Genomic DNA, 27592 nt, shown 5'->3' on the forward strand with positions numbered 1-27592 from the left:
TTGCTGACAAAAAGGTTAAAATTATTGAGAATGTACTATATATTCAACAGATGTATGCATTCCCCATGAAACTCATTCTTTTTCAAACTGAAAGGTGAAGATACTCCTTCTTTCATACATTCACTTTTAATTTTCTTCTGTTTTAACAAACTGGGTCTACTATAATGCAACATAAAATAGTTGTTACCTAAGACATTAAATTTCATTTTTGGTAGTTTGTTTAATAATTCCATAGTAAATATGCTGGTGGAGGTATGCATTCAGATTTTTTTAACCATGCAAAATAAAAAATACAAAATGATAGCATTAATTTCTGGAAATGTTTTTTGTACAATAGTAATAATCAGACTCATAGTCCATAGCAAAGTCTTCACTTTGAGATGCTGTGCAAAATGTAACAGTTAACAATCTCCATTAACTAACTACAGCCCACTAATTTTTAAATTGTGAACAAATTATTATGAAAATGGAAAAATGATACAAAGGAATTCATTAAACTGAATTAAGTAAATTAACAAAGTATACATTCTGTGACATCTTAGAAAAAACTAGTATTTCCGTAATTTTAACGTGTTACCTTAGTGGTTTCCCAATCAAATTAAGGATGGCTAGCTGTAGAAAATTAGAGCCATCAGGTTTGGTAAACATTAACTACACTCTGTTTCATGAGCATCTTACTAAAAGTTTAAGCACTTCTCAGAAGTGTTCAGATTGCCAGGTTCTTGGAGAATATCAACATTTCACCCATTCCAACTTCTTTCCTGTCCCTGGAGAGTTCTGTAATGATCCCTTTTGTATCTCTGTGCTTTGAAAAAATCATGAACTGCAGTGAAGAGGGGCCTGTCCCATATCCACTTCTCCATCAGAGTTCATTATGAGAGTTCTTGTCAGCTGCCTTGAACATGAGAATTGAGTTGAAGATTTTTAGTGCTGGTCCCAGTTTAATGCTCATTATTTTGACTATATCTGCTTGGGTCATTAGCAAGAAAGCTTCTCCATCAATTTGCTAAAGAAGGAAAGAAAGAAAGTAAGAAAGAAAGAAAGAAGAAAGAGGACTATTAATATTTTAAAGCATTTAAGAATATACAAACTCCATCTTAATGACTGAAGGAGAGCCAAAATGGCAAGCTTGAACTCAAGATTATTTTAATTACAGAACATTTTAGATCCAAATCTCTCTGGTGTACAGCAATCTAACAACTGTAAAAATGGTATCATGCAAATGTTTTTGACTAACTGTCACACAGCTGGACATAGGGCCCTATCACATGACATTGTTATAGTGCTATACTTAACTGCCACGTCTAACATTCGGTGAGATTCTGGTGTCTGGGTTTTGTGATGCACTGAGCCCCTTTGGATGACAAGTTGTAATTGGTCCTCTCTAAACTACAAATCCCAGAGTTCCATATGAAGTTGCCATGGCAGTTAAAGTGGAATATAATAGTGTAGTGTGATTAGACCCAAAGTCTACATTTTCCACCCATGTAATATGCATTTAAACCAAATGTCAAGGATTTCCCTCTCCCTTTATGAGGTCTTTTATGTGTAGTATGTTGTGTGTAAGTGACAGCTGTTACTTGTTTCCATGTCATGAGAAATGGCCTATTTGTTCTTCTCAAACCAATGAAGTTATTTAATGCCTTTAAGTTCTGGTGATGTTGGCAGAAAATACTGTTCTCCTAAAAATACTCTTGTCAAGTACAGGTTATTGCCTATAAAGCAACTAAGCCCTATATGCTTCAGGTCCAACCTATCTTCGAGACCGCATATCTCCTTCTATGGTGGGAGCCTTGAGATCTGCTGGGGAGGCCCTTCTCTCGCTCCCACCACCGTCACAGGTGCTGTTGGTGGGGATGAGAGAGAAGTCCTTCTCGATGGTAGCTCCCCGGTTCTGGAATGCCCTCTCTAAGGTTAGATAAGCCCCAAATCTCCAAACCTTCCATTTGAACCTAAAAACATGGTTATTTACCCAGGCCTTTGACCTGGAGTAATGTACTATGGTCATGTGATGACATCAACCATTGCTATTTGGCACTTTAGTTCATGTTTGAAGAAACCCAGTGACCCACAGGTATGACTGTGTTTATATTTTTTTTAAAAAAAAATTTTTATCAATTGGTGCTGTCCATGGTTTGTATTCAGTCAAATTGTGCATTGTTTTGATGATATGTAATTCTATTTTATGTGTGGCACCTTGAGTGCTTTGTCAGCCATCCCGAGTCCCTTCAGGGAGATGGTGGCGGGATACAAATAAAGTTTTATTTATTATTATTATTTGTCAAACTCTGAAAGCATTCCTTTCTCTTTTGCCATCAAGATAAGTAGTGCAAAAACAAGTGCATTCCTAGCCTTTTCCTTGTACCAATCAATTGTTGCCTTTGGAATGCAATCTCTTCTCTTTTTTTTCTAGGAATCATAGAGATGCACTTTCCTGTCAAAATACTCCAAATGTATGATAATTGAATCACTTTTCTATCTATTTCTAAGATGGAAGAAAGAGAGAATTCAGTTCTAGTTCAATTTCAAGATAGCAAAAATTTTATGTTCTGTTCTGTTTCACTAAAAATAACCCTTGATTGGGTTTGCTAGAAATCAGGCTAGGAAAACAGCTTCAGAAAAAAGGTTCAAAGAAATACTGGTTTTAATGTGCTCAAAACAAAATCCCTACTCGGGATGGCAGTATCTTTCCCGTGTCAAATAAGCCCAAGAGATTACACTTTGTACATTAAAAAACTGAACGCTAGCCATCAAAGAATTAATTAATGATACTCACTTCATCTTTGAACACCTTGCCATGTTCCTCGCAGCCAGGCAAACTTCGTATGAACTCTGAAACCTGTTAATCAATTTTGACAATTTTTTTTTTAAAAAGCACAACTGACACAATTCTGCAATCCATTTTGCTCAGGATTTTCCTGAGACTAAGACAAAATGAATAAATTACCAGATATTTACCAGAAATGGCAACTATACTATACCACGAGATAAGCAAACTCATCTAAAGCTCAACACAGATTAATTCTCATGTTTTTTATTCCATCTTAAATCAGAAGTATGTTTCTCATTCTTTCCATATGGATTGACCTTCCATCCATGGAATTTTATTTGAGAAAAGCAGGTTGACTGTAGAGGCAGCTACCTCTACACTATTGGTGAGACACACTCAACCCCTGGAGAGAAAGAATACAGGCCTGATTCATTGCTCTTGTTTCACACCTCTAATTGCCAGGCTTATATTGGGAACATACCAGCAATACCTGTTTCACATCTTGAAAGGCTGCCTGAGGATGATATGAAAACTGCCTTTGCTTTCTATTTTGAGACTCAAACTGTCCACCTAACAAATTACTACAGTATGGTACGTGTATCTTGGGCTGTATATCAGTGGGGTCTCTTACTGGAGACATTGTTTTGAGATGTCACTTCTGGCTTTGTTCTTTGGATCTTTCAGCTGAAGTTAGGGCCACAATTGAGGATCTTCTGTTGGATGCCATCAGAGAGAAACTGGAGCATACCCAAAAAATGGGAACCACTACCAAGAAATATGGTCTCCAACTATTTTCACATCAGTACAAGCATGTTAGTCCCATCATTTTGCTTCAGCCTAGCAGCCTTCACTTAAGAAACAGTTTTCACAGGGTTCTTCCAGATATTCCAAATCCTCTAACAAGTACTGCTCTTTCCACATGAAAAAGAAATCAGATTTAGAGCAGTATCTTTGACTGTATTCCTCATTCCCAATAATATTTCATCCCCGTCTGTTTCAGTTTCTTTACATTGGGATTTAGTAACTTCAAGTTTGTTGACCCTAAGCATTGTGGCAGGCTGAGGAGAAACATGCCTAACATTTCCATTTGTCATACATAATGTCATAAAAAAGACATCACTTTGATTTATGACAGCATTCAACTTTTAAAAAATAACTTGTATTTCTGTCTAGTTGGAACTTAATTATACTTTGTACCAATTTATTCCTTCTGACACTGAAGTCAGATCCATTTATTTGCAGGTTCCAGAATTTGGACTGGGTTGTAACTTTCTGATGATCAACCAGAAGCCACAATCTCGCATGTGTGTACAGATCCAGTGGTTTTGTAAAGCAATTTCCCGTTAGTTGGTCACTGAGAATTTCATATATTCAAGTATTCCTTCTGTATTTAGGATAAATGCATGCAATGGGGAATCAAGACTGCATGGTCTACTCAGCTACCTGCTACCATCCAGAGTAAAACTTATGAAACAGAATATGTAACACTGCCTAAACAGGATCCTGACAAAATCCTATAGCAGTTGCTACATCTGTCTTTCTCAATATGCCCCATCACAAGAATAGGGGTAGACACATCATAACTCTCTCTTCAATAGCTAGAAAATGCTGTGCTGAGAGGTGAATTTCTGTAAGGATTTTGTAGGGAAACACTGGAAGATATAATTTTTATTCCTCCTAATGCCAGACTTTGGCCAATATCAAACATGGACATTATCAAATAGCAATGAAAACATGCAAGAACAATTCATCAACATAATTAATTAGTAGAATCCAATTGTAGACTTTTTTGTTTTTTGAACAGTGTCCAACAGAAGTAAGAACGGGCAATTTTCTCTTTCTGCTACATTCAACATCTCTGAAACCTGTTCTGGAAAGTTGGGAAACCTTTGCAACCTGTATTCAGGGATCTATAAGGGACTTTATGGAGAAGAGAGACATGCTGATGCTGTAGGGTCAGTACAACATTGAGTTCAGGCCATTCTACATGTTACATATTAATGGAAGTATGTCTAAAAAGGCTGAATGTTTTTTGCAGCCTAGTTCTGTTCACAAAACACACCTCATCTGTGCTCCACGTGGAAACTTTACTGGCGGGAATTCCAGCCACAGATGGAAGAAGCTTGCTCTGTTGTTCCCAACGCAAAGGAAAGGATGAGTTTGTCAACTTGGAAGACAAAATTACTGCTTGAGAATGGGAACCTCTGTTATTGAAATTCTTGGCATCTGTAAACAAAAACAATCCCAAAATAAACAAATTTTAAATGCCGTACAGAAATATTGCTGGCCACACCTGTAAAACAAGTTTGTACTTTCAGTTTAAAATGATTAGCTTCTGCAATTTTTTTAGCCAATAGTGCCCATTTAAGGAAGCCAAACATCCACACTCTCTAGTTTTTCTTTCTTCTATACAGAATTTATTTCTAATTAATTGTAATCCATTTATATCCCACCCTTTATTTCATTACTGAACTCAAGGTGGCAAAACATTTGGTGACTGTAGACTATTAATGTTTGACAAATCACCCATAACTTGTGTATTTTATTATATCGTGATTTGTAAACTACCATTACAATGTATTGCAATGTATGAATAATTATACTTTTCATATTTTGATATTTATTTATTATATTTATTTATACCCTGCTTTATCTCCCCAAAGGGGACTCAAAGCAGCTTGACATAAAAGCATTAGTATACAATTTAAAATATATAAATATACAAACATTAAAACAGAATCAAACACAAACAACACTTAAAAATTCAGTTAAAATCCATCAAAACATATTCAAAGTTGAAATAAGTGGAAGAAAGGCACCAAATATTAGACCAACTGCTTGTTGCAACTAGAGTACAGTGGGTACTTGGTGTCCACTGGGGTTTGGTTTCAGGACCCACAGTGGATAGCAAAATCTATGGATACGCAAAGCCCATTATATTCAGTGGTGTAGTGAAATGATGTCCCTTATCTAAAATGACAAAAACTTAAATGAGTGCTGGAGAGAGTTTGTGAAATAGCGGAAGGCTACAGCAGGGTATGTCTACACATTGGTGTAGTGCTTGGCTTACACCAAAATCAAGTTTTGCTTTTTAGATCCTCCAGTGGTTCGATCCCCAAATACTTTGGGCCGTGGTTGGTTGATTCTATGGATACAGAACCTGTAGATATTGACAGCCGGCTACAAACCTACTGAATCAACAAAACTGAAGCGGTTCAACAGATCTACTCTACTATTTGGGACCCATAACTGGATTTGGGTTGGGTTTCTATGTTTTTCTCTATGTACACAGCCACACTGAAGTACTGAAGTTAGCCATTTCTGCGTTATTCTAGGACTGCAATGTATGTGCTTAATTCAGGTAGCCTCTGACTGACTGTACCTACTAATGAGAGATTTTCTAAATGTTAGTTAAAACCCAGATTTTTTAGGTCCTCCCCCACAAAAAACCCCCACCAAACAAAACATAGCTACCTTTGGTTTCATTTAGAGATGGTTCTTCACTTTCCATCTTTCTTCTTTCATATCCATCTTTCCTAGCAAATTGCTTAGTTGTTGGGCTTCCCCTAAAAGAATACAGGAGTTTCACATTTTAATTAATTAAATAACAATTTTTCTTCTTTATTTCCAGTATTTCTATCCTGTCCTTCTTAACCCCCTGAGGGGGACTTAGGACAGCTTACATTTGGCAACAATTTGATGCCACTTGATAATAATGTGAATACAAAATCTTTCCTATTATTTCTCATATAACTATTCTATTTTAGAGGTACCCTCAACAGGTTGCTTTCATCCCTCAAAGAAATGTATAGAACCCCTATCATGCTACAAACATACAAATAGTTGCTGAACTGTTTTTAGGGCTAGAAAACAAGGCTCTGTGTCTGCTATGGCTGCTAAATGTCACAGTACCATTCTTTTTCAAAGTCATGTAATTAAACAAATACAAGTGCACAGTAATCTGCCATGCTCCATCACTTACAGTATCTGCCTACACACCATGCTATCCACCTATCTATCTAAGAGGAGAAAACTCTGATGATATTGGTCTGTGATTGTTCAAACACTTCTCCAAAGTGAACTCAAAGAAAAGAGTGTCTAGAGACTAGAATTGCTGCCACTTGCTGCCATCAATCATGATTCCCTTTATTTTCAGTGCTTCCTTAAGATTCTGATATATGTCCCCTACAAAGCCAAACAAGCAAAGAAACAAATGCATTGGTACACAACCTAAAAGGAAAATGACCCACTGGGAGCTCTGTGTCCTTCACGTATACTACAGAAAAGCATTAAGTAAATGCACAGAGAGAGCAGAAATTGCCTAATCCATCTCAATGGCAGGGAAGGCAGTCTTACTGCTACTGGTGTCAGACTAATGATATCAAGGCTGCTCATCAATCTTGCTTATGTGAGATTCACAATGAATAGGGAAAAGGATGAACTCAACAAAATGGGACAGAGCTGGGAGTATTTTCAGTACTTGATGCTATTCATTTCACCAACACTTTCATCAAGTTTCACTCTGTCATTTAAAGATTTATATCCTTGGGAAAAATATTGTGTTCCACCCTGTTACTGAAAAGCTACTAAGAAAATATTATCATGATGAGGAAACTAAAGTGAGGCCCACAATACATCTGGCCAAAGATCTGGCACTCCTCTGATTATACAACAGGAACCTAAATGGGATAAGCCAAAGCAGCTTAAGGAATAGATGAAAGAAAGAGGACTACATACTGAACTATCTGTCAGAATTAGAATAATGCTGCCCTTTCCCCTCTCTGCTTACGCAGAAAACTCACTTCCCTCTTACAGACCTTCTCCACCATGGCCATTTAGTGGCCAGGAGAGTGGGGTTGACCTTCAAACATGCACCCAGCTATGTCCTTACAGATACTTCATAATGAAAGCATCCTCCAGGATCCCACATCCCCACCCCAGGAATCCCAACAGTCCTGAAGGATGATTATTGTGTGCTTGGCTATAGGAACATATCTGGATGCTCACTGGGTGCCCCCAACATCCCTGGGTGAAGAAATTACCATGTTGGGGGGAGCCTACAGGACAAAGATTAGTCTCAATGTAGGGCAGTGGTCCCCAGGTGTTTTGGCTTACAACTCTCAGAAATCCCAGCCGGTTTACCAGGTGTTAGGATTTCTGGGAGTTGAAAGCCAAAACAACTGGGGACCCACAGGTTGAGTACTACTGATGTAGGGTGTTTCTTGCATGGTGGAGACATAGATTACCTCCTCCCACCATGACTACAAATGACTATATACAGTTCTAAGGTGTATTTATACCTATGTGTATTACTAACAGAATGCCAGTCAAAGGCCAGACTCTCATTAGTGATATAAGCTCATATATGTCTCCTTTTGGATGGAGCCCAAAATGGTACTCTAGCCCTCTGCACATCATCCAAAACTTTGCTCCACTGCAGCTGTGAATTCTTGCAGCTTTTTACTGTTGGGGAAGGAGAGAGAATGGAAGCTCATCCAATGTTGCTCATGAGGAACAATAAGGTGCACTCCATTAGTGAGCTCCTCCCATTTCCTTCCCCCAATGAGCTGAGACAAGCTGATTTTTCATTATTTGGTTTCCCTTCTTACTTCCTCATCTTTTATGTTGTAAGCAGCAGCTGCTGCTGCCATCCTTCCTGGGGCTTGACAACTGTAAAAGTGGGATAAGTGGATGAGGCCGTCAGACAGAGTTAGAGGACAGTCCCTTGCGCCCCATTAAAGGGAGGTAGACACTCTGCAGGTAGAACATTACACTTTAGGGAAACTAGCATGTCTCCCACCTCGGTATCTTTCTGTCAACAGCCAAAGCATTTGTCTCATGGAAAACACTAAATAAGCCACTACGATAAAGCCTACCAAAGGAAAGAATGAAAATGGGGAAGAAATTTTAACTTTATAATGGGGCCTAAAAATACAACACTTTCAGTAAGAATTTTTGCAGTTAATACAATTCCACTGATAATCAAGGAAAATTCAAATCTTTTTTCCTGGTTATTTTGTTGTCTTTTAAAGGTATACATTAATATTGGAAAGTAAGCTTTTAGATGTCCTAATTATGGTAGAAAAAACAACTGATCTTGATTTTAAGCAATGTAAGTGATTCTTAGCCTCCTGGTGGTGCAGCAGGTTAAACCGCTAACCTGCTGAACTTGATAACCGGAAGGTTGGCGGTTTGAATCCATGGAGCAGGATGAGCTCTTGCTATTAGACCCAGCTTCTGCCAACCTAGCAGTTTGAAAACTTGCAAATGTGAGTAGAACAATAGGTACCGCTTTGGCGGGAAGGTAATGGCGCTCCATGCAGTCATGCTGGCCACATGATCTTGGAGGAGTCTATGGAAGACGCCAGCTCTTCAGCTTAGAAATGGAGATGAGCATCACCCCCCCCCCCCCCCCCAGAGTTGGACATGACTAGACTAAATGTCAGGGGAAGTCTTAACCTTTACTTCTTAAGTGATTCTTAATTAAATAAGAAGTTGCAACCATTCAAACACTACTGTACCAAATGCATGAAATTAACTTTCCCAATCATTGGAATGCATGGCAAACAAATGGTGATCTATCTAGAAATTATTCATGTTATCAAGATTTGCCACTTTTGGAAAAACTTTGGCTCACTTCATCAGATGCAGAAGAGTTATCTCAGAATGGGACATTTACTTGAAAAGTAAATGGAGAAATGCTTAAAAAATAATAATCAAAGTTTCTCAAACTCAGTTCCTAACAGCTGGTAAACTGGCTAGGATTTCGGGGAGCTGAAGTCCAAAAGACCTGGAGGAGCACAGTTTGAGAAACACTGGCTTAAATCAACTAACACAGACTGTAAGTTACCTTAAGACAGGGATCCTCAAACTTTTTAAACAGAGGGCCAGGTCAATCCCTCAAACTGTTGGAGGGCCGGATTATAATTTGGAAAAAAAAACCATGAATGAATTCCTATGCACACTGCACATGTCTTTTTGTAATGCAAAAAACACTTAAGAACAATACAACAATTAAAATGAAGAACAATTTTAACCAATATAAACTTATTAGTATTTTAATGGGAAGTGTAGGCCTGCTTTTGGCTGATGAGATAGGATTGTTGTTGCTTTCAAGTCGTTTCAGACTTAGGTTGACTCTAAATGAGGGCCAGGTAAATAACCTTGGAGGGCCGTATTCAGCCCTCGGGCCTTAGTTTGAATACCCCTGCCTTAAGGCAACTAAACAGAGAAGAATAACGTAACATCACTCAACAGACCATCAATACATTTACTGCAGTTTGTGCAAGGAAAATGTTGATTTTTTAAAAATTACACTACATGGATTAGTCAGCTCAATACTACAATAACGTCTTTGTTGAAACAGAACAACCATTAAGGTTTTGACACATTTAAAATAATTGTTACAGCCTGTACCTTTTTCCATTGCAATTGTAATTTCTTTCCACCTCAGTTTACAATCCCCATCCACCCAAGCATCTGTATATAAATCTGCCAACCTGAGATGACTTTTCATTCATACAATGAAGCAGCACACTAGAAAAAACCATGCTGAATCAAAGACCTACTTTAATCCAGAATTCTTGACAAATAACTACACTTTGAACACTATTGATTAGAAACACTGCAAAACACTGAGAAAATCTATCCTCCTTCCAGAGGATTGCAACATATTATTTACATGGGTCTTCAGGGAATTTAAGCAAAGGATGATGTGTGCATCATTTATATGGCATAATGAATGTAACATTTAAGGGGCCTGAACAAAATACTTAATTCAGAGTAACAGAAGACTTTTCACTGTTTCTCAAACTGTGGGAGCTGATGTCCTCCTCCTCCTCCTCCTCCAACAACAACAACATTATTTATATTCTGCTCTATCTCCCCGGAGGGACTCAGGGCGGATTCCAAACATAAAAGGCAAACATTCAATGCCTGAATACAACAATAATACATCCATAACAACAAAATTTAACAACCCAACATATAAACACAACTAAAAATTAAATAAAAATGCATCTAGTTATTGCAGACATAAGACAAAAACATCAAATATTGAACAAATATTTCAATATTTGGGGGCAGCCACAGAGAAGGCTCATTTCCACCAGCCATGCTTCAGACAGGGGTGGGACCAAGAGGAGGCCTCCTCTGATGACCGCAGTGTCCGAATTGGTCTATAGTGGGAGATGCAGTTTGTCAAATAGTTCAAAACATTTGGAGCAGCACAGTTTGAGAAACCGAAGTTATGAAGATTAGAACAAGAATATTCTACGTTTTAAAATATATGAAACATTACCTGTAGTTCTTTTCTTTGGCATCACATATTAGAGGCTTTTTGCAAATAAGGTTCCCATCTGTGTCTTCTTTTTTTGATGAATGGAGATGAGCTGAAGATTTTGGGCCAATGGAACTAGGACAATTTGTATTACTGTTCAAAAATAACATGACAAATATTTTAAGTCCTATTTTAACTTAAAACCAACTACTGTACAGAAGAACTCTGAGGAAAATGTTGTGTAGTGTTTATTTTTTACTATCCTTAGAGAACAAGAGCTTTTAACTCTTTAGAAAACACTGTTATGTTTAATTAGCACAAATCCAGATATTTCTTTTGGAAATTATTAACTCAACGAATTCAGACAATTCAGAACGTTGGGTGTAAATTACAATTGCGGCATGTGTCTCAATTGTGACTAAGCATATGAATCAGTTACCTAATCATAACTTTTTTGTATTCACAATCACTAGTCAGTCACAATTTTGATACTATTGTTGCAATAGTAACTCACCAATTTACCAGACATCCAAAGCATAGGGAGTAGAATGATCAGATATTTCTATGTAGAGGTTGGGCCAGAAGTTACTTAGTTAAGTATGATAAGCTAATACAGGATTTTGTTCCCATTTGCTAGAAAGGAGTCTTCTTGACTACAAGGTCTACTCTTTATTCCCTTTGGAATAATTAGCCTGTCATCCACATCTTTAGTATAAATGGAGGATTAGACTAGTACACACAGAGAGATAAAGAATTGTTGTCATAATGTGCCTTCACATAGAATCATAGAATCTAAGAGTTGGAAGAGACCTCATGGGCCATCCAGTCCAACCCCCTGCCAAGAAGCAGGAACATCGCATTCAAATAACCCCCAACAGATGGCCATCCAGCCTCTGTTTAAATTGGTGAGTTACATGATCTCTGACTTATAGCAATTCTATCATATATATTTTTCTTGGCAAGATTTATCAATAAGAGGTTTGCCATTGCCTTCCTGTAAGGGAGAGAGAATGTGATCTACCCAAAGACAGCCAGTAGGTTTCCATGACTGAGTGGGGATTCAAATCCTGGTTCCCCATTGTCCTTGTCTAACACTCCAACCATTCCTTGTGTTCCCATTCCTTCTAGGAGTACTTGTAACTTAGATATGGCTGCCTTGGGCAATTTGTGAGGGTTGGTTAATGGTGGCTTTTACCCACCCTTCCCTAATCAACAAGGCAAGGTGATGTGTGCCTTCAAGTCATTTCTGAGTTATGGTGACCTAAGGCAACAGTCAGGAATTTGAACTGTGATTGGGGACTGGTCAAACACTCAATGCACTGTACCACACTGGTTCTTTCTCCCAGTATACTGGCTGGAAGAAAGTGGTAGATAGGAAGAAAAGAACAGAAGGGAATTTAGGAAAAACAGCCTCTTCCCAAGATGTAATTCTGTCATAGGATACTCCAGTCACAAGTAGAGCTGCAATAAAACTACTAATTATACTTCCATTCAAAGAAACTTTTAAAAAAGGGGCAACTTTAGGTTAATTAATTTTAAATTGTAATGTAGACGTGGCTTCTGTGGATTACAATGAAACCTTTCTGGAATGTGCATGCTTTCCATAGCAAACTAAGTTTAAGAAATTGGTCATTAAATGTTGATGTTTACAACTATTACACTAATCAAGTAAAAGATCCCTTCTTTGCATATAATCAAGCATGCAAAGGTATCTGTCTTTGCAACTACATAAATAACATATTGGCTGGCTTTTCATGTAAAACGCATTTCAATCAACTGATCTCCTTATTTTTAACAAAGAATAATGACTATTTAAGGCTATTCCTAACACTCTATCAGCTTTTGTTGATAAGGTTCTTCAGCAGTACAAAAAGGGAAGATGTTTTGCAAACTGAAGTATTCATTCTAAACAATAGATGATTTCTAAAAAGTACATGAATCATTGGCACACCTGTGGTTAGCAAAGGACATCTACATAGCTCATGTTTCTGGGCAAGAAGCCCCATTGTTTAGGGGAGCTGAATGAATGGTAATTGTCAATTCCGCACATGTGCAACTGCAGGGACTTTGAAGTATCCCCATACAGAAAAGCACGTGCCATAGTTATAAGCTGCTCAAAAGAAAAGAAATCCTACTAGGTATTCCCAAATCCTTGGCTGCACGTGCTCAAAATATCTCTCTAGAGTCCAGTCATTTGCCATTAATTCAAAAGAGCTTGAAAGTGTATTAAATTCTAAAGAATGAAATACATTTTAAGAACAAGAATACACAAATTAAAAACAAAATCAATCATAGTCCCCTTAAATGCACAATACCCTAAATAGGCTTGCCCACTGATCCTTCAGGCACAACAAGCTGTATAATGATGCACATCTGTAATTCTGTTAGGGACATAATTACTTGATTAGAGGAGAAGCTGATGTTTCATTTCCTTCTGGCTTTCTGTTCCAATGTGTAGGCGGATTATTCAGAGGCATTTCTCCACTTAAACGGTCTGAAAAGATACGTTCTCTGTTCAGATTTATCTCAGAATATGGGCAGCTGATAGCACTGAAACAATGAAACAAGATAAGATACACAAGGAGACAATATTAGATACTGAAAGAATGTCCTAGCCTGACTAAACACGATAACGATAACAACAACAACAACAACTTTATTCTTATATCCTGCTACCATCTCCCCAAAGGGACTCGTGGTGGCTTACATGGGGACCAAGGCCAACAAAAACAGAATAATATATAACACAATTAAAATACATTACATTTCAATAATTAAAACAATACATTTGAACAGTAGTCCAGTGCTTCTGATGAGAGACCAGCAATTATTTCCCCCCCATGGATTGGGGACTGGCCAATTGAGTAAAACTGTTTTTCTTGCTCTCCTGGAAACTGGTTGCCGGTCCACCTCCAAGCAAAATTCAAAGTTCCGGTCTTGGCCTATTAAATCCTATATGGTTCCAGCCCAGCTTACTTGTTCGATCATATTTCCCTCTATGTCCCATCTCACAGTTTAAGATCATCCGGGGAGGCCCTGCTCTTGGTCCTGCCAGCCTCGCAAATGCATTTGTGGGGACAAGAGACAGGGCCTTCTCGGTGATGGCCTCCCGCCCAGTGAGATAAGGTTGACTCCATCCCTCCTCTCTTTCAGGAAGAAATTGAAATCACCAGGCTTTTGGACAACAGGCATAACAGCTCTTTGGATATAGAACTGGACTGGAATGGTTATATGGCTGATAATAATGTTTTTAAACTGTTTTAATTAAGGTTTTATCTATTGTTTTTAAATTGTTGTTATGTTGTTGTATTTACTATATTTTGCGGCATCAAATTGTTGCTGATTGTAAGCTGTCCTGAGTCCCCCTCCGGGAGTTGAGAAGGACAGGATAGAAATGCCGGAAATTGCTAGAGATGGGCAGCCAATGGCTCAGGGACCTCACTTTGAGTAGCAATCAACCTGGAATTTGGTACTAACCATGAACACACACAAGTAAAACTTTGTAGTAGCATTTTATTAATAGAATAGTGTCAACTAAATCTAAGTGAACAAGTTTCTCACTGATCAAATTAACTGGGATTCATAATATAAAAACAATTAGTTTATTTTTTCTAATTCGGAAGATATACAGTTGTTCTAGAAATGCTTAGTGCACAAATAGTTTCTTTAGTTCCATTGCTAAGAGAAATTACAAAGTGTATTCTGTGATAAAAGCCAAACTCCCCTTTGTCAGCTATACAATAAGAACACTCCAAAAGTGCACTACAAAGTATGCCTTTTAGATAGTATGCCAACCGTAATGAAATTATATATTGCAACACACTACGGAAATAGCTCAGTGAATGAAGTAGATGCATTCCTAGGCTTTGTTTTTTTAAACAGAGGCAGAAATAACATAGGAAAAATATTCCTACCCACTAAAAAGGAGTTCAACGTGTTTAAAAAAGCTTTGTATTCAGAACTTAACATATGCTAGATAAGTAAAAACAGTTTGAACTTTCTATAGACCACTTGAAGGCTTCTTTCCAAAATGCATCAAGAGAGCTCTGCCTCGCTTTTTTCTTTGATCATTCAGCACAGCAGTGCAGCACTCTAAAGCAATGAGCACAGCTCTCCTCACCATACAGCTTTCATCCGTCAGGATCCTTTTGTGTTTAAACCTTTTATGCTCAAACAGGAAATCACCTGAATTTTATTTCACTAGCCTAAATTTGTCTGTATGATTTAAATTTTGATGGCCAAACTTACAAATCTACACTGTTTTCCCATATCTGCTGGAAAAAGCTTATCTGCTCTCCATGTCTCTTTTGCCATCTGGTTCATGCCTTTAGGAAAGCACACACTGCTACAGTAGAATCCTCCTTTTTCACAGATCACACAGGTATGTGTGGAGTAAACTGAGGTTCTGGAATGTCAAAAGCCTTGTTTACTACAGACACATTTGTTATGTACAACCAGATACTGAAAGTCACTTGCCTTGCGTGGGGAGATTGGGGCTGTCAAACACATTCCTACTGGGTTGTTAGTACAGCTGCTGCTTAGGAAAAAAGAAGAAGGAGCTCTTTCTTGCTAACAAGGTAGCAGTGCTTTCCACCTGCAGCAAGTGTTCATTATTTTTCCTTAGCTTGTTTTCCCCCTTATTGGCTTGCAGATGTTGTTCTCTAACATCCTTCCTGATGTTGCTATCAAACTACCAGTAAGATGGCAGAAAAGGAGGACAAGATATATGCAGAACACGAAGGGTGGCTGTGAAGACTGGCTGGCTTTTTTCTTCCCATTGATCAAGAGCTCTGCTGTGAAGTCTTGGCTCTGCCTTCTCCTCTCCTTTGCTTTAGTTCCCCGTTTTCCTATAGTGTAGTTACCTTTCTTTGTATTAGCATGTGGGTGGAGCATAACACATCCCTCAGAGGCCTGGCTCAGTTGGTTTATTTCATTTCCTATATAGAGCTCCCTTGCTGGGCTCTTTTTTCTATAGTGAAGAGGCCTGGACATTGTCTGGAAATCCTAGGCCTAGCAATCCAACAGGCATTCTTAGCACTACTCCTATTACTGCTACTGCTGTTGCCTTAGCAGTATTTATACCAACAGTCCAAAGGATAATTGAAGCTTTTGGTTAGCTTAAGCATCACAGAAGAGAAGATTAAGGCAGTTTTTAACCCTTGCTTTGGCACCAGAGTCAAAAGTGACTTTAAAGACCCCAGAAAGATGCCTGCAAACAGCGAATTCTCATTTTGTAATGTATTGCTTTAAGTTATCCTATTGTTTTAAATCCCGGGTGGAGTTAACCCTTTATTCATCTTGTTTCAGTAAACTCATTTGGTTATCCTTTCACCTTGCCTCAAAGTGCCTCTGTCTGCTAAGGGTTTTAATCTTAACAGAAGGTATCAGATAGCCCCCTAATAAAGTCAGACAATATAGTTTTCCCCAAAGGCTCGGGCATTCCATCACATCTGTTAATGGGATGCATTATTATTCTGTGCCCCAAACCCTTTCTAAAAAGGAGCAAAAAGTATTGTTAACTGAAGCACATCTGTAATTGTTGTAATTCAATATTCCTTATTTCCACAAGGCAGAATTCTTGCATTATGTGATGTTTCACTGCTTCCTCATGTTCACTGTAGAAAAGGATGAATCTGTTAGGAGAACAGTGCATTCTGCCCCACTGTGAGCACCTGTTCCTGTCCTACAGGATGCAGTTCAAAAACTCACAGAACTTTAGTTTGAGAAAAGGCAACCAACTCCATGTTTCACTCCATGCAAAAAAATATTTTAACTTTTTCTGTACTGCCCTTTCAGCAGCATTTTCAAGCATTAGGGTGTGATTGGCTGACAAGGACGCTGCTCTTCTCTACCTGTCTCACCTTTCATCCTGACAGCTATCCTGTTGTGATATCAAGTTGAGCATGAGATTAAAACGCAGAAGACATATTCACGCTGCTTGCACAGTTATAGTGAAATAAGAGTAGGAAGAGTTGAACAGTCTAAAGGACTAGGGAACATTTCCCTGCAAAAGTTAAGTTACTTTATACTTTCAATATTAATGCTAGCTTTCATAGGACACTTTACTGGTGCAACGTTGGATGGAATCTGGCTTCCCTGGAGGAACTGAAAACATTTTCTTGAAAGTATGTGATAGCTTACATTTAAGAATGTATGTGGGGGGAGAAGGGGATGAAAGAAGTTATATTTTTTAAAGTACAACAATTATTATAAATGAAAATAACTTAATTAGGAACTGAAATTGGCATCCTACTTCACATACTTCCCAGGTGCCACACAATTTATTTAAAATTACCTTTTCAAATTTTGACAGGAACACAGACATATTACCATCAATGGAGTGCACAAAATGAAGTTCATAACCACTCCACCAGACACAAGAGAAAAGTATATTAAAACGAGTCTCTTTTTTCTTGTCAATAGGCTGAACACTTGCTGTGAAATAGAATTACGTTTTTCCTTTTTATTTTATCTATTTTTTGTCCATGGCCTGTCTTTCTATAATAAAATGTAAAGAAAAAAAGAACTCCGCAGATTTCACCTGCTGTTTCTTTTTCAGAATTGTAGCTATCTTTTCATGTACTATTCTACATTTATCAGTCATTGTGACTGATTGCTTTTAATAACACAAACCAAACTGTACTTTGAGAGGAGCATTAAGATACTAAAATGACAAATGTAAGGAAGGCACTTTCTTCCTGACTTGTCAGCCCAGTCTACTTTACTTACCATATATAATCATGTCTAAGTTGAGAAATTATTTGACAAAAAATTATCCGCAATGCTAAAATTTGAAGGTAGTGGCAAGAAGAACATCCACTCCGTTGTCTCTTCCTTGACCAAAATGGAGAAGAAAGGCAGCCCTCCCTACTTCACCTTGCTTTTTGGCTCATGCAATGTTCATCAATGTTCAACAATCTGGGGAATGGGTTGTTGTAGATTTTTTGGGCTGGCCACGTTCTAGAAGCATTTTCTCTTGATGTTTTGCCTGCATCTGTGGCAAACATCCTCAGAGGTTGTGAGGTCTGTTAGAAACTAGGAAAATTGGGTTTATATATCTGTGGAAAGTCCAGAGTGGGAGAAAGTCTGTTGGAGGTAGGTGTGAATGTTTCAATTGGCCACCTTGATTAGTATTTGATGGCTTGACAGTTCTTAGGTGTGGCTTGTTACTGCCTGGGAGAATGTTTTGTTGAGGGGTGATTAGGTGTTACTGATTGTTTCTTGTCTGAAATTCCCCTGTGCTTAAGTTTAGTTGTTAGCAAAAAAAAAAATTGGCTGCACAGTTACAAACCCATATTGGGCTCACTACACACTACATCAAGGACTCTGTTAACTATTAGAGTTAACAAATGACATTCTCCTGTTTTTCATTATCTTCTTGTACTAAACAGATATGCCCATTATTGCCATTCGTATACAGTATGTTATTTCATTAGAACTCTTGATTCCAGTATTAAAAGACAACCCAGATATAATGGGGCAAAATTTGGCACAGATAATAGCTAATTTACTGCAGTATCTAATTTCTTTAAATACTATTGCAACTAGGCTTAGCATATAATATAATATTAGCTCAGTGATACAAAGAAAATTAATCCGACTTTTGAAATTAAAACAATTAAAATATTAAGTACTCTGGATTTCAAATTTGTAAGAATTTGAATAATATTTTACCCTGTAACTAAAATCTGATAATTAGGGGGATTAAATGTGATATAAGTAAGTGGAATAAATTAACATGATATGTTAAGTAGAATACATTAAACTCATCTGTCATCCCAGGTGAAGACAGCAGCAGGGGATTCCTGCACTGGCATGAGATGGGATAAGGTGACTCTTAGAATTCTTCCCAACTCTATTATTCTAAGAACTTATTAGTTAACGTATCCTTTAATTAATAACATTGCTATAGATTTGAAATAATTAAGGGCTGAATCTTTCTTTCCACTAACCTAGTCAATTCTTCTCTCTACTAACCCAGGACTTTTCATCTTGTATTAAATAAAGATGTCCACTATCTCCAGTCCTATACATTATTTCTTGGTTCCAGAATTAAGAGATAACTCAGATGAAATGGGGGCAAATAATTGAGCCACCATCATGTTCTCTAATTTTTACACAAATCTTGACCAGAGTTAACCTCAAGTTTCTCGCACTCTGGAAACAAGCACACTTCGCTGTGCTTTCTTCCCTTGTTGGTGAGCCCTGGCAGGTTTATGTGGCAGCATTTTAAATTTTTCCTCATTCAAAAGTGTTAGTGTGCTAGGGGAATTGTGGGAAATGAAATGGTGGCTAGAGTCTGCTTCCTGGTGCTGTTTAGGTGACTGAGCTGAAGAAAAAGAAAGCTGAGGAGACCCAATGCAGATGACAAGAGTGCCATGCCAGAGGTATATGTTATCTCAGTCCTTAGCTTCAGCCTATGACATGAGACAACTTCAACAACTTCTCAAATATCGTAGTCCATAATGTTGTGGTGCCAATGCAAATATGTTGTGCTGGCAGTTCTGACAAACTAAGCTGCAGTTTTTTGAGTTACACATTGTAGTCAGCATCCAACTAGACACCTGCATTATTGGAAGAAGCCTGTCTAGAGGGAGACAATTTTTTCCTCTCTAAACAGTTCTTGCACGCTAACAATAGGATGCTCCCCTTCTTTCCTTCCTTTTTAGTTCCATGTAAAACATGACTCTGGAACAGGCATGGGCAAACTTCAGCCCTCCAGGTGTTTTGGACTTCAATTCCCACAATTCGGAATAGTGGGAGTTGGAGTCCATAAAAACCTGGAGGGTCGAAGTTTGCCCATGCCTGCTTTGGAGAGTTCCTCATTTTCCTGGAACAGATAGTGAGACTGGCAGGGCCTTTCCCTAGATATGCTGACAGACCTCTTTCATTAGTGAGAGCACTGAAGCGGATCCCAGACTGTAATTCTAACAGCGCGATCTTATACTTATTTACATAGAAGTAAACACAGCATTTAAAGATGCTCCTGGTTTAGAAACAAAGGCTGAAAGGATTAAGTGGTACAGTCTGTATCAAAATTACAATATATGCTACACAAAAAAGGGTTCAACCAATTAAAAAAGAAACAACTGCATCCATACACAACTTGTGTTCATTTGAATAAGTTCCACACAGAAAAGAAATCCCCAGTGGACTGTGCAGTTTTATTCACATTCTGTCTTAATATTTCAACACTTGCAACTTAACTTTGCCCCACTTTTTCGTGAAACATCACACAAAAGCACAATATAGAAAAGGACGGTGCATGGATCTTTGAGTGCAGAAAGGTGCTACAGTTAGAAAGTCAACTTTTTATAACACCCAGAACACTATTTCTTACATAAGTGCACAAGACACTGAGCGATTCATTTGTATCTCAGTCTGAAACACCTTTTTGCCACTGCAGAATCCTGAAGCCTTAAGATTTACATTTTAAAAGATGCTCATTTTAACCCTGTCATAATTAATCACTGGAGGTTTCATTCAGCTCAAACAATATGCCAACACAAAATGACCAAGCTACCTGCTCTCAGACATTTTTTTCTAACAAGCTAAATGCACTGTCAAAATAAAATTCCACAAACCACATTTAAGTACAATTTCAGCTGAGATGAAAGAATCAGTGGACTGAAACCTGACATAGATAATTACAAGAAGTTCCCGGGTTACAAACACCTGAGTTACAAATGACTCACAGTTAAGAATGGGAGTGAGACAACAGGAAATGAGAAAAAACTATCCCTCAAAAGGAAAATTCACTCCTGAAAGAGTTATCATGGGGAAATGGTATCTGCACTGAAGTTTTATCACCAATCCTTGTTTCCACAAGGCACAAGGGTTTAACCCCTTGCTCCAATGGGGCTCCATGAAGAGATAATAAGACTATTCTTAATAAGTAAATTACTATTTTTTGTAGATATCTACTAGGCTTATTTTTGTTAGGCTAATTAAGAACAGTCTATATCAAGAGATAATAATAAGGACTATTCTTAATAAGCCTAGCCAAACTAAGCCTAGCAAAAATCTACAAAAATTAGTACTCTACAGTAAAGATTAAACAGAGGCAATTCAATAACTGGTCAGTTGGGAGAAATTTTTGTTTGTTATATGTGACTCCATATAAAGATGGAGGCTACAGCAGATGAGAGCCTCTACTTCCATTTCTGTGAGGCAGGACAAGTTTTATTAAACTGCCAACACCCATAGGATTAATAATACCTCCAAGCGTGTAGATATGAGATCAGGTCTGCATTTGTGGAGAAGGATAATTCCTACGTGTCCCTGATAAAGAAATTAGTCTTGAACGCTGAAGGGAGAATAAAACTGTAAACACTGTAGAGTAACAGAGGGTGTGTTTTTAATAGCTTTCTATATCTGGGATTTTGTTGTTCACAGGCATTTTTAGAAAGAGGATGGAGAAAGCTTGCTATAGTGGCCTTAGTAAAAATATATACATTGGGTTGCTGTGAGTTTTCCGGGCTGCATGGCCCTATTCCAAAAGCATTCTCACCTGACATTTTGCCCACATGTATGGCAGGCATCCTCAGAGGTTGTGCGGTCTGTTGGAAACTAGGCTAATGAGGTTAATATATCTGTGGAATGTCCAGGGTGGGAGAAAGAACTCTTGTCTGTTTGAGGCAAGTGTGAATGTTGCAATTTGCCACCTTGATTAGCATTGAACAACCTTGCAGCTTCAAGGCCTGGCTGCTTCCTGTCAGGGGGAATCCTTTGTTGGGACGTGTTAGCTGGCCTTGATTGTTTCTTGTCTGGAATTCCCCTGTTTTCTGAGTATTGTTCTTTATTTACTGTCCTGATTTTAGAGTTTTTTAATACTGGTAGCCAGATTTTGTTCATTTTTATGGTTTCCTCCTTTCTGTTGAAATTGTCCACATGCTTGTGGGTTTCAATGGCTTCTCTGTATAGTATGACATGGTGTTTGTTAGAGTGGTACAGCATTTCTGTGTTCTTGAACAATATACAATGTTTAGAATTTTTTTGTGCAACTAAAATTCAAGGACAAACGAACTACAGTGGCATTAGTAGATATACTCATGGTTCCCAATCTGTGGTCCATGGACTACCAGTGGTCCGCAAGAACTCACTACATTACTACACCGTTTCAACAAGAGCGATTGGTCTTGCAAAACCCTCTTATGGTGCAGAGGCTTATTAAATAAGGTTTTCTATGGGCGAGCAGATGTCGACTAATGGATGGCATATGTTCTGTATCAGAAACTAAAGCTGATGTGGTCTATCCATGCAATTTTCTGAATCAGTACCCCAAATAGCCAAACCAAATCTAAAGTTGTCTAAAAACCGATTTGTAACCCTTTTGGTACTAATGTTGGAGAGTGGTCCCTGGCCAAAGTGGTCCCTGGTCAACAAAAGATTGGGAACCACTGAGATATACACATATATATTCTAGACACATTGTCTAGAATTGAGCTACATAAGTAACCTTTAAAGCTATTCACACCATGGAAGCTACAGATAGTTTGTTTTGTTTGAAGTGCTCACCCCCTAAATATTTAGGTATCCCATTCTTTTTCTTCCTCACAGCAGCCTCTTTTCTTATAAGTATCAATTAAATGAAGTCAATGTGGCAGTCTAACTGGGCAATACATACCTGTGGTGGCCCATGTGCCTGGCTCTTTTTATATGTCCAATTCCTTTGCAACCTGCTGTAGGGCATATTCCTTGTTCTAAAGCTTCTACTAATTCCAAGGGACCTGTTCAAATAAAATGAGAGGTAAAACATACAGCTATTTTACATTATTGAGAACAGAAGACATATGTGTCACACTGAGTCAAACAAAAATAAAATGGTAGTTGTATCAGACCTATTATCTATTTCTGAGCAACTGAGATCAAGTATACTTACATACTAAGAAGTGTTTTTTTCCCCAGCAAATGCATATCCATTAAATTGTAATGACTAGTATTATTTCGTACAGTAGTTTTCTGATATTTAGGAATCTAGATGCAGTTCTTTTCAGAGGCTATTAAATGTTTATCACTTCTTCTATTTTCTGCTCTTTATATCTTTTTCTATTTTGCACATCCAAAACACACACATTCACATGGACATAGAGCTAGATGACGGCTAGTCGAGACTACTTGTGATTGCCAACATTTCTCAACAAGCTCTTCAGAGATGCTGCAAACATTCACTCTATGAACTAGTAACCAATATAGATCTGCTGTGCCACATCAACCAGCCAATGCAGAGACACCATATAAACAAAATTGCAATTTATTATTTTCTTCTTCTATTTTTTACTATGTAACAATGCATCTTACTGAGAGGAGGCTGAAGAGGATGTCCAGTTTTTCCACACCAGCCTGCAGGATGGATATCAGGGCTGTCGGCATCAATCCAGTAATCATAAATACTATCCCAGCCATCGAAGTGAATCTGGAGCAGAAAGGAATAGCATGCTAAGTGTTATTTCCATGTTATGTCTAAGAGTCTCTGCTTTAGTTAGGAGAGCGGGAGATAAAAAGCTGATGGAAAAGGAGCAGGGGGCTAATGGTACTAATAAAAAAGAATGTGGACTCCTGCTTAGTTGGACCGGCATGCAGGATGAAACTCATTGTGCTATCTCAACAAAGCATAAACACCAAATGATGCAAACCGAGCTGGAAGCTCCATCTGTGATAATTACAACTCCTCTTATGCTATCTTTATTGAAATAAAAAAATCAAATTTATACTAATGAAAACTAATTAATTAAAGCCTTCATTCATAAGTACACACTGAATCCAGAAAAGTTCCTGAGCAACTAGACCTCAGAATTTATACGGCAGTGATTCTCAACCTGTGGGTCTCCAGATGTTTTGGCCTTCAACTCTCAGAAATCCTAACAGCTGGTAAACTGGCTGGGATTTTTGGGAGTTGTAGGCCAAAATACCTGGGGACCCACAGGCTGAGAACCACTGCCTAATGGGAAAAGATGCTCAACTTTTTATATAAGTGGACATATGCTCTTAAAGGTTATAATAACTTCTCTGAAATGGGTGATCTGAAGATTACGATATAAATATATCAAAAACAAAGTATCAAATATTTTGATCCTGAAAGTGCTGTATTGTGCGTGCTACACAACTATTAACCACCTAGTAAATACTCTGTAAGCTAAAGAGCTTTGTAATCAATAGGTGGAATATGAAAAGATAATTTTTCATTACTTGAGGCACCTAGATCTGAATTTCAAAATCTCTTCTTACTCCTGAAGGCTTGTCACCATATGGGGCAATGCAAAGGCTGGAGACTGCTACCTCTACCTCTCAGCAGTGGTAGAAAGGGGGCACTTTATCGCAGGATCAGAGGTTTTAACCCTTTCTCTATGGAAACTGATATGGGAGAAGGAAGGCAAGTCAAGTGAATGTGTGTGTGTGTTTGTAGGAAAAGAGACAAGGATGCATGTTTGTGCACAGACATGAAAAAGATAAACAGAAAGTGTCAGCACATGTAGCCTACAGATTTGCCCGCTCCCTCCCTGATATGAAGCCATGCATTGAAGAAGCAACAACTGCTGACAAAGTTCCCCTTGATGACATAAAACTGCTGTAGCTCTGGTTTCAGTTTATTAAATAATATGCTAATTCTCAGCGTCTTCTATCAAAGCACAGCTGGAGATTACAGTAGAAAGACAGAATCTGAGCTGACAGTTACCATATCAGTTGAAAGATTGTAATGGACACAGAGACAACAACTTATGTTTGGATTAACTAGGAGATAAAAAATAAAGTTCCCAAGAAAGAGCGGAGCCCCAACTGCGCTTCCCGTGATTTGTCCTGCTTTACAGATAAGAACAGTCTTGTGATAAAATAAATTTTCTTTCCATTGCAAGCATATTCATTATTATAATAAACGAAGAAAACCGTGCCTAGTAGAATTCCTTGGTAGAACTATTTTTGCCCATTCCAAGTGAAGCATTATATATAAAAACATTGCCTCTTAGTCATGATTTCAAAGAAGTTTATAAAAAAAATAAAACACACAACTCCAAACATAAAACAAGCAAGTGTGAAGTACTATTAAAACCTGAGAGGTGAAAAGACTTAATGTTGTAAAATACTTTAAAATACCTTATGTGCTTCCTAGCTTCAGATTTAGTATTTATCAGTATTTAGAGGAAGATAATGTGGGTCCACCTTAAAAGACTAACATTACTATTTCTCAGCTAACAGAATGGAACTGAATTTAGAAGTGCTTCTTAATTTAACACTATTTAATCCACATGGCATGACATTTTAGGTAGATTTTATCTTTTCAAAGGACTGTGTACCAGAAGAGTTCATGTATGATCAAGGACTCTTGTGCTTGCAGGTTTGTTCATTCAATTTAACAGAAGGGTAGTGGTTCGGTATATATCGATTCCTGTTTTAAAAGGCAGATAAAGAAGAAAAAGCAAATCTCAATTACTTTAATTCTGTGGTCATCAGTATCTGCTATGGTGGCTACCCTGATTAATACAGGATTCCTCTTGTCAACTACTTCAAGTTTCATATTCTTCTGAAATCCATGACATGGTTTCTACAACAGAAAAAGATAATTTTAGTTTGTTTTATGGTTTTGGATACCACCTTTCTCCTCAGAAGCAACTAAGAAAACACAATGAAAATAACACATACTCTACCCTATGTACACCAGTGTTTTCCCCCCCACAAACAGCATATGGGTTTCCCTAATGCTGTAAAGCAGGCCTGCACAACCTGCAGCCTTCCAGGTGTTTTCGATTTCAGCTCCCAGAATCCCTGAGTATTGGAACAGCAGGCTAGGGCTTCTGGGAGTTGGAGGCCCAAACATCTGGAGGACTGCAGGTTGTGCAGGCCTGCTGTAAAGGATGCATAATGCCTTATCAGCAATATAATTCTGTAAGTAATGTGTTGAGATCATGCGAACTCTATGTCTCTCCTTGAAGGGGATACATAATATGTATGCCTATATGAGTGTATATGTTAAAATAGCCTAAAACCCGAACAGAGAGCTTGTTAATTCTCCCATCATAAACATCATGGGATTATAAAATTGAAAAATACCTAACTGCAGTGATGATGCTAATTCTGTTTGGACTTTACTGTTGATCAGCAATTGTGAGCCCAAGTAATCCAAGGGTAATGAAAAGGATCTCCAAAGAGATACAATTTTAGTGGGCAGACTGCAGGGAAAAGCTCAATCCATTAGTCTAAATAAGCTTGTCCACTTCACAGCACCTTCCCAATGCCAATGCTGCTAAAACATATCCCAATTAGAGGACAAAAAAGGAGGCAAGTGCATTTTTGTGGGTGGTAAGAATGAACTTCTTCATCAGAGGTTTTGTTAACTGTACTTGAAGAAAGATAAACCTTGTTGCTTTGGATGACTGGAACGGAATATGGATTACGAGATTGGTTTATGATTCCACGATGAGACGGCGCGGATGATTTAGTGTAATTGTATTATTGTTGTATTATTGATAGTTATGTTGATACTTTGTTGTGATATTGCCTTATTGTAAACTGTTTTTTATATGTTGTACACTGCCGTGAGTCGCCCTAGGGCTGAGAACGGCGGTCAACAAATGCAGTAAATAAATAAATAAATAAATAAATTTACTATAAGCAGAAGATATGATACAGAAGTCCATCATGCAATTTAAAAAAACTTGTCATCATATTTTAAAATGTAAACACAAAATTTGTCGTAAATAATAACTATGAAAATATTTGACAAAATGTATGTAAGTATGCTAGTACTGCAATGCATTTCTGAACTGTTACAGCTTGATATATGAGGTGGAGTACAGTGTCATTTGGCTCTAACCCAGGTCTGGGCAACCTTCAGTCATGCAGGTGTTTTGGACTTCAACTCCCACAATCCCTAACAGCCTGCTGTTAGGAATTGTAAGAGTTAAAGACCAAAATACCTGCAGGGCCAAAGTTTGCCCAGGCCTGCTTTAACCAAACAATAAGCTGAAATGCTTCCAAATGACATGTTTTGGGGATACAACTTCTTTGCCATCCCTGTGTGAGGAGGACGAGGGAGAAGTAAGTTAGAAGCCAGTTGGGTCCTGAAGTCTGGACTCAGGTCACAACTTAAGATCCTGGCAGACTGTATAGCTTCATCCTTCCTTCCTTAGGCAAAGGAGGAGCAGAATAATTAAGATAAAGCTTCAAGACCATGATGGCCATCCTCCCAACCATCTCTTTTGAGGGAGTTTCCCAAAGGCATAACTGACTGGTCTATGTTGAAAGGAGACTGTTGGGCTTTGATATGATGTTTTTTAATATTCTAGTAGTCCATTACTTTGGGTATCTACAGTTCCCTTATGCATTCTCTTTTCTCCTTATATGGTTTATAAGAGACCAATATGAGTGAAAGAGAAGGAAAATGAAAATCAATCACGTTTAAATACAGTATTCCACTCTTCCTTTCAAGAAACAGCAATCGAAGAAAGGGAATGAGTTATGTATAAAAGCAAGCATTTCATTCCTGGTTCAATTGCTCATGTTTATGTTTGCATAAGCAACTGAAGAAACAGATGGCTCTCATCAGGGGA

At 38.0% G+C, this 27592-nt stretch overlaps 1 protein-coding gene across 3 annotated transcripts in view; it reads right to left on the bottom strand.

The window, feature by feature from the left end:
- Positions 1-200: 200 nt before the first annotated feature.
- Positions 201-27592, bottom strand: part of L3MBTL3 (L3MBTL histone methyl-lysine binding protein 3) — a 90675-nt gene continuing 63283 nt past the window's right edge. For all 3 annotated transcript variants that reach the window (XM_067466775.1, XM_067466774.1, XM_067466772.1), the window contains 9 exons: positions 25477-25587; positions 23349-23463; positions 22675-22777; positions 13449-13598; positions 11070-11201; positions 6245-6336; positions 4833-4996; positions 2777-2839; positions 201-1006 (listed from right to left, as the gene is read on the bottom strand). In XM_067466775.1, the coding sequence (XP_067322876.1) occupies positions 863-1006; positions 2777-2839; positions 4833-4996; positions 6245-6336; positions 11070-11201; positions 13449-13598; positions 22675-22777; positions 23349-23463; positions 25477-25587 (1074 nt within the window). In that variant the 3' untranslated portion in view covers positions 201-862. The remainder of the gene's footprint in view (positions 1007-2776; positions 2840-4832; positions 4997-6244; positions 6337-11069; positions 11202-13448; positions 13599-22674; positions 22778-23348; positions 23464-25476; positions 25588-27592) is intronic.

Source organism: Anolis sagrei, chromosome 1, assembly GCF_037176765.1.
Source record: "Anolis sagrei isolate rAnoSag1 chromosome 1, rAnoSag1.mat, whole genome shotgun sequence".
Taxonomy (NCBI): domain Eukaryota; kingdom Metazoa; phylum Chordata; class Lepidosauria; order Squamata; family Dactyloidae; genus Anolis; species Anolis sagrei.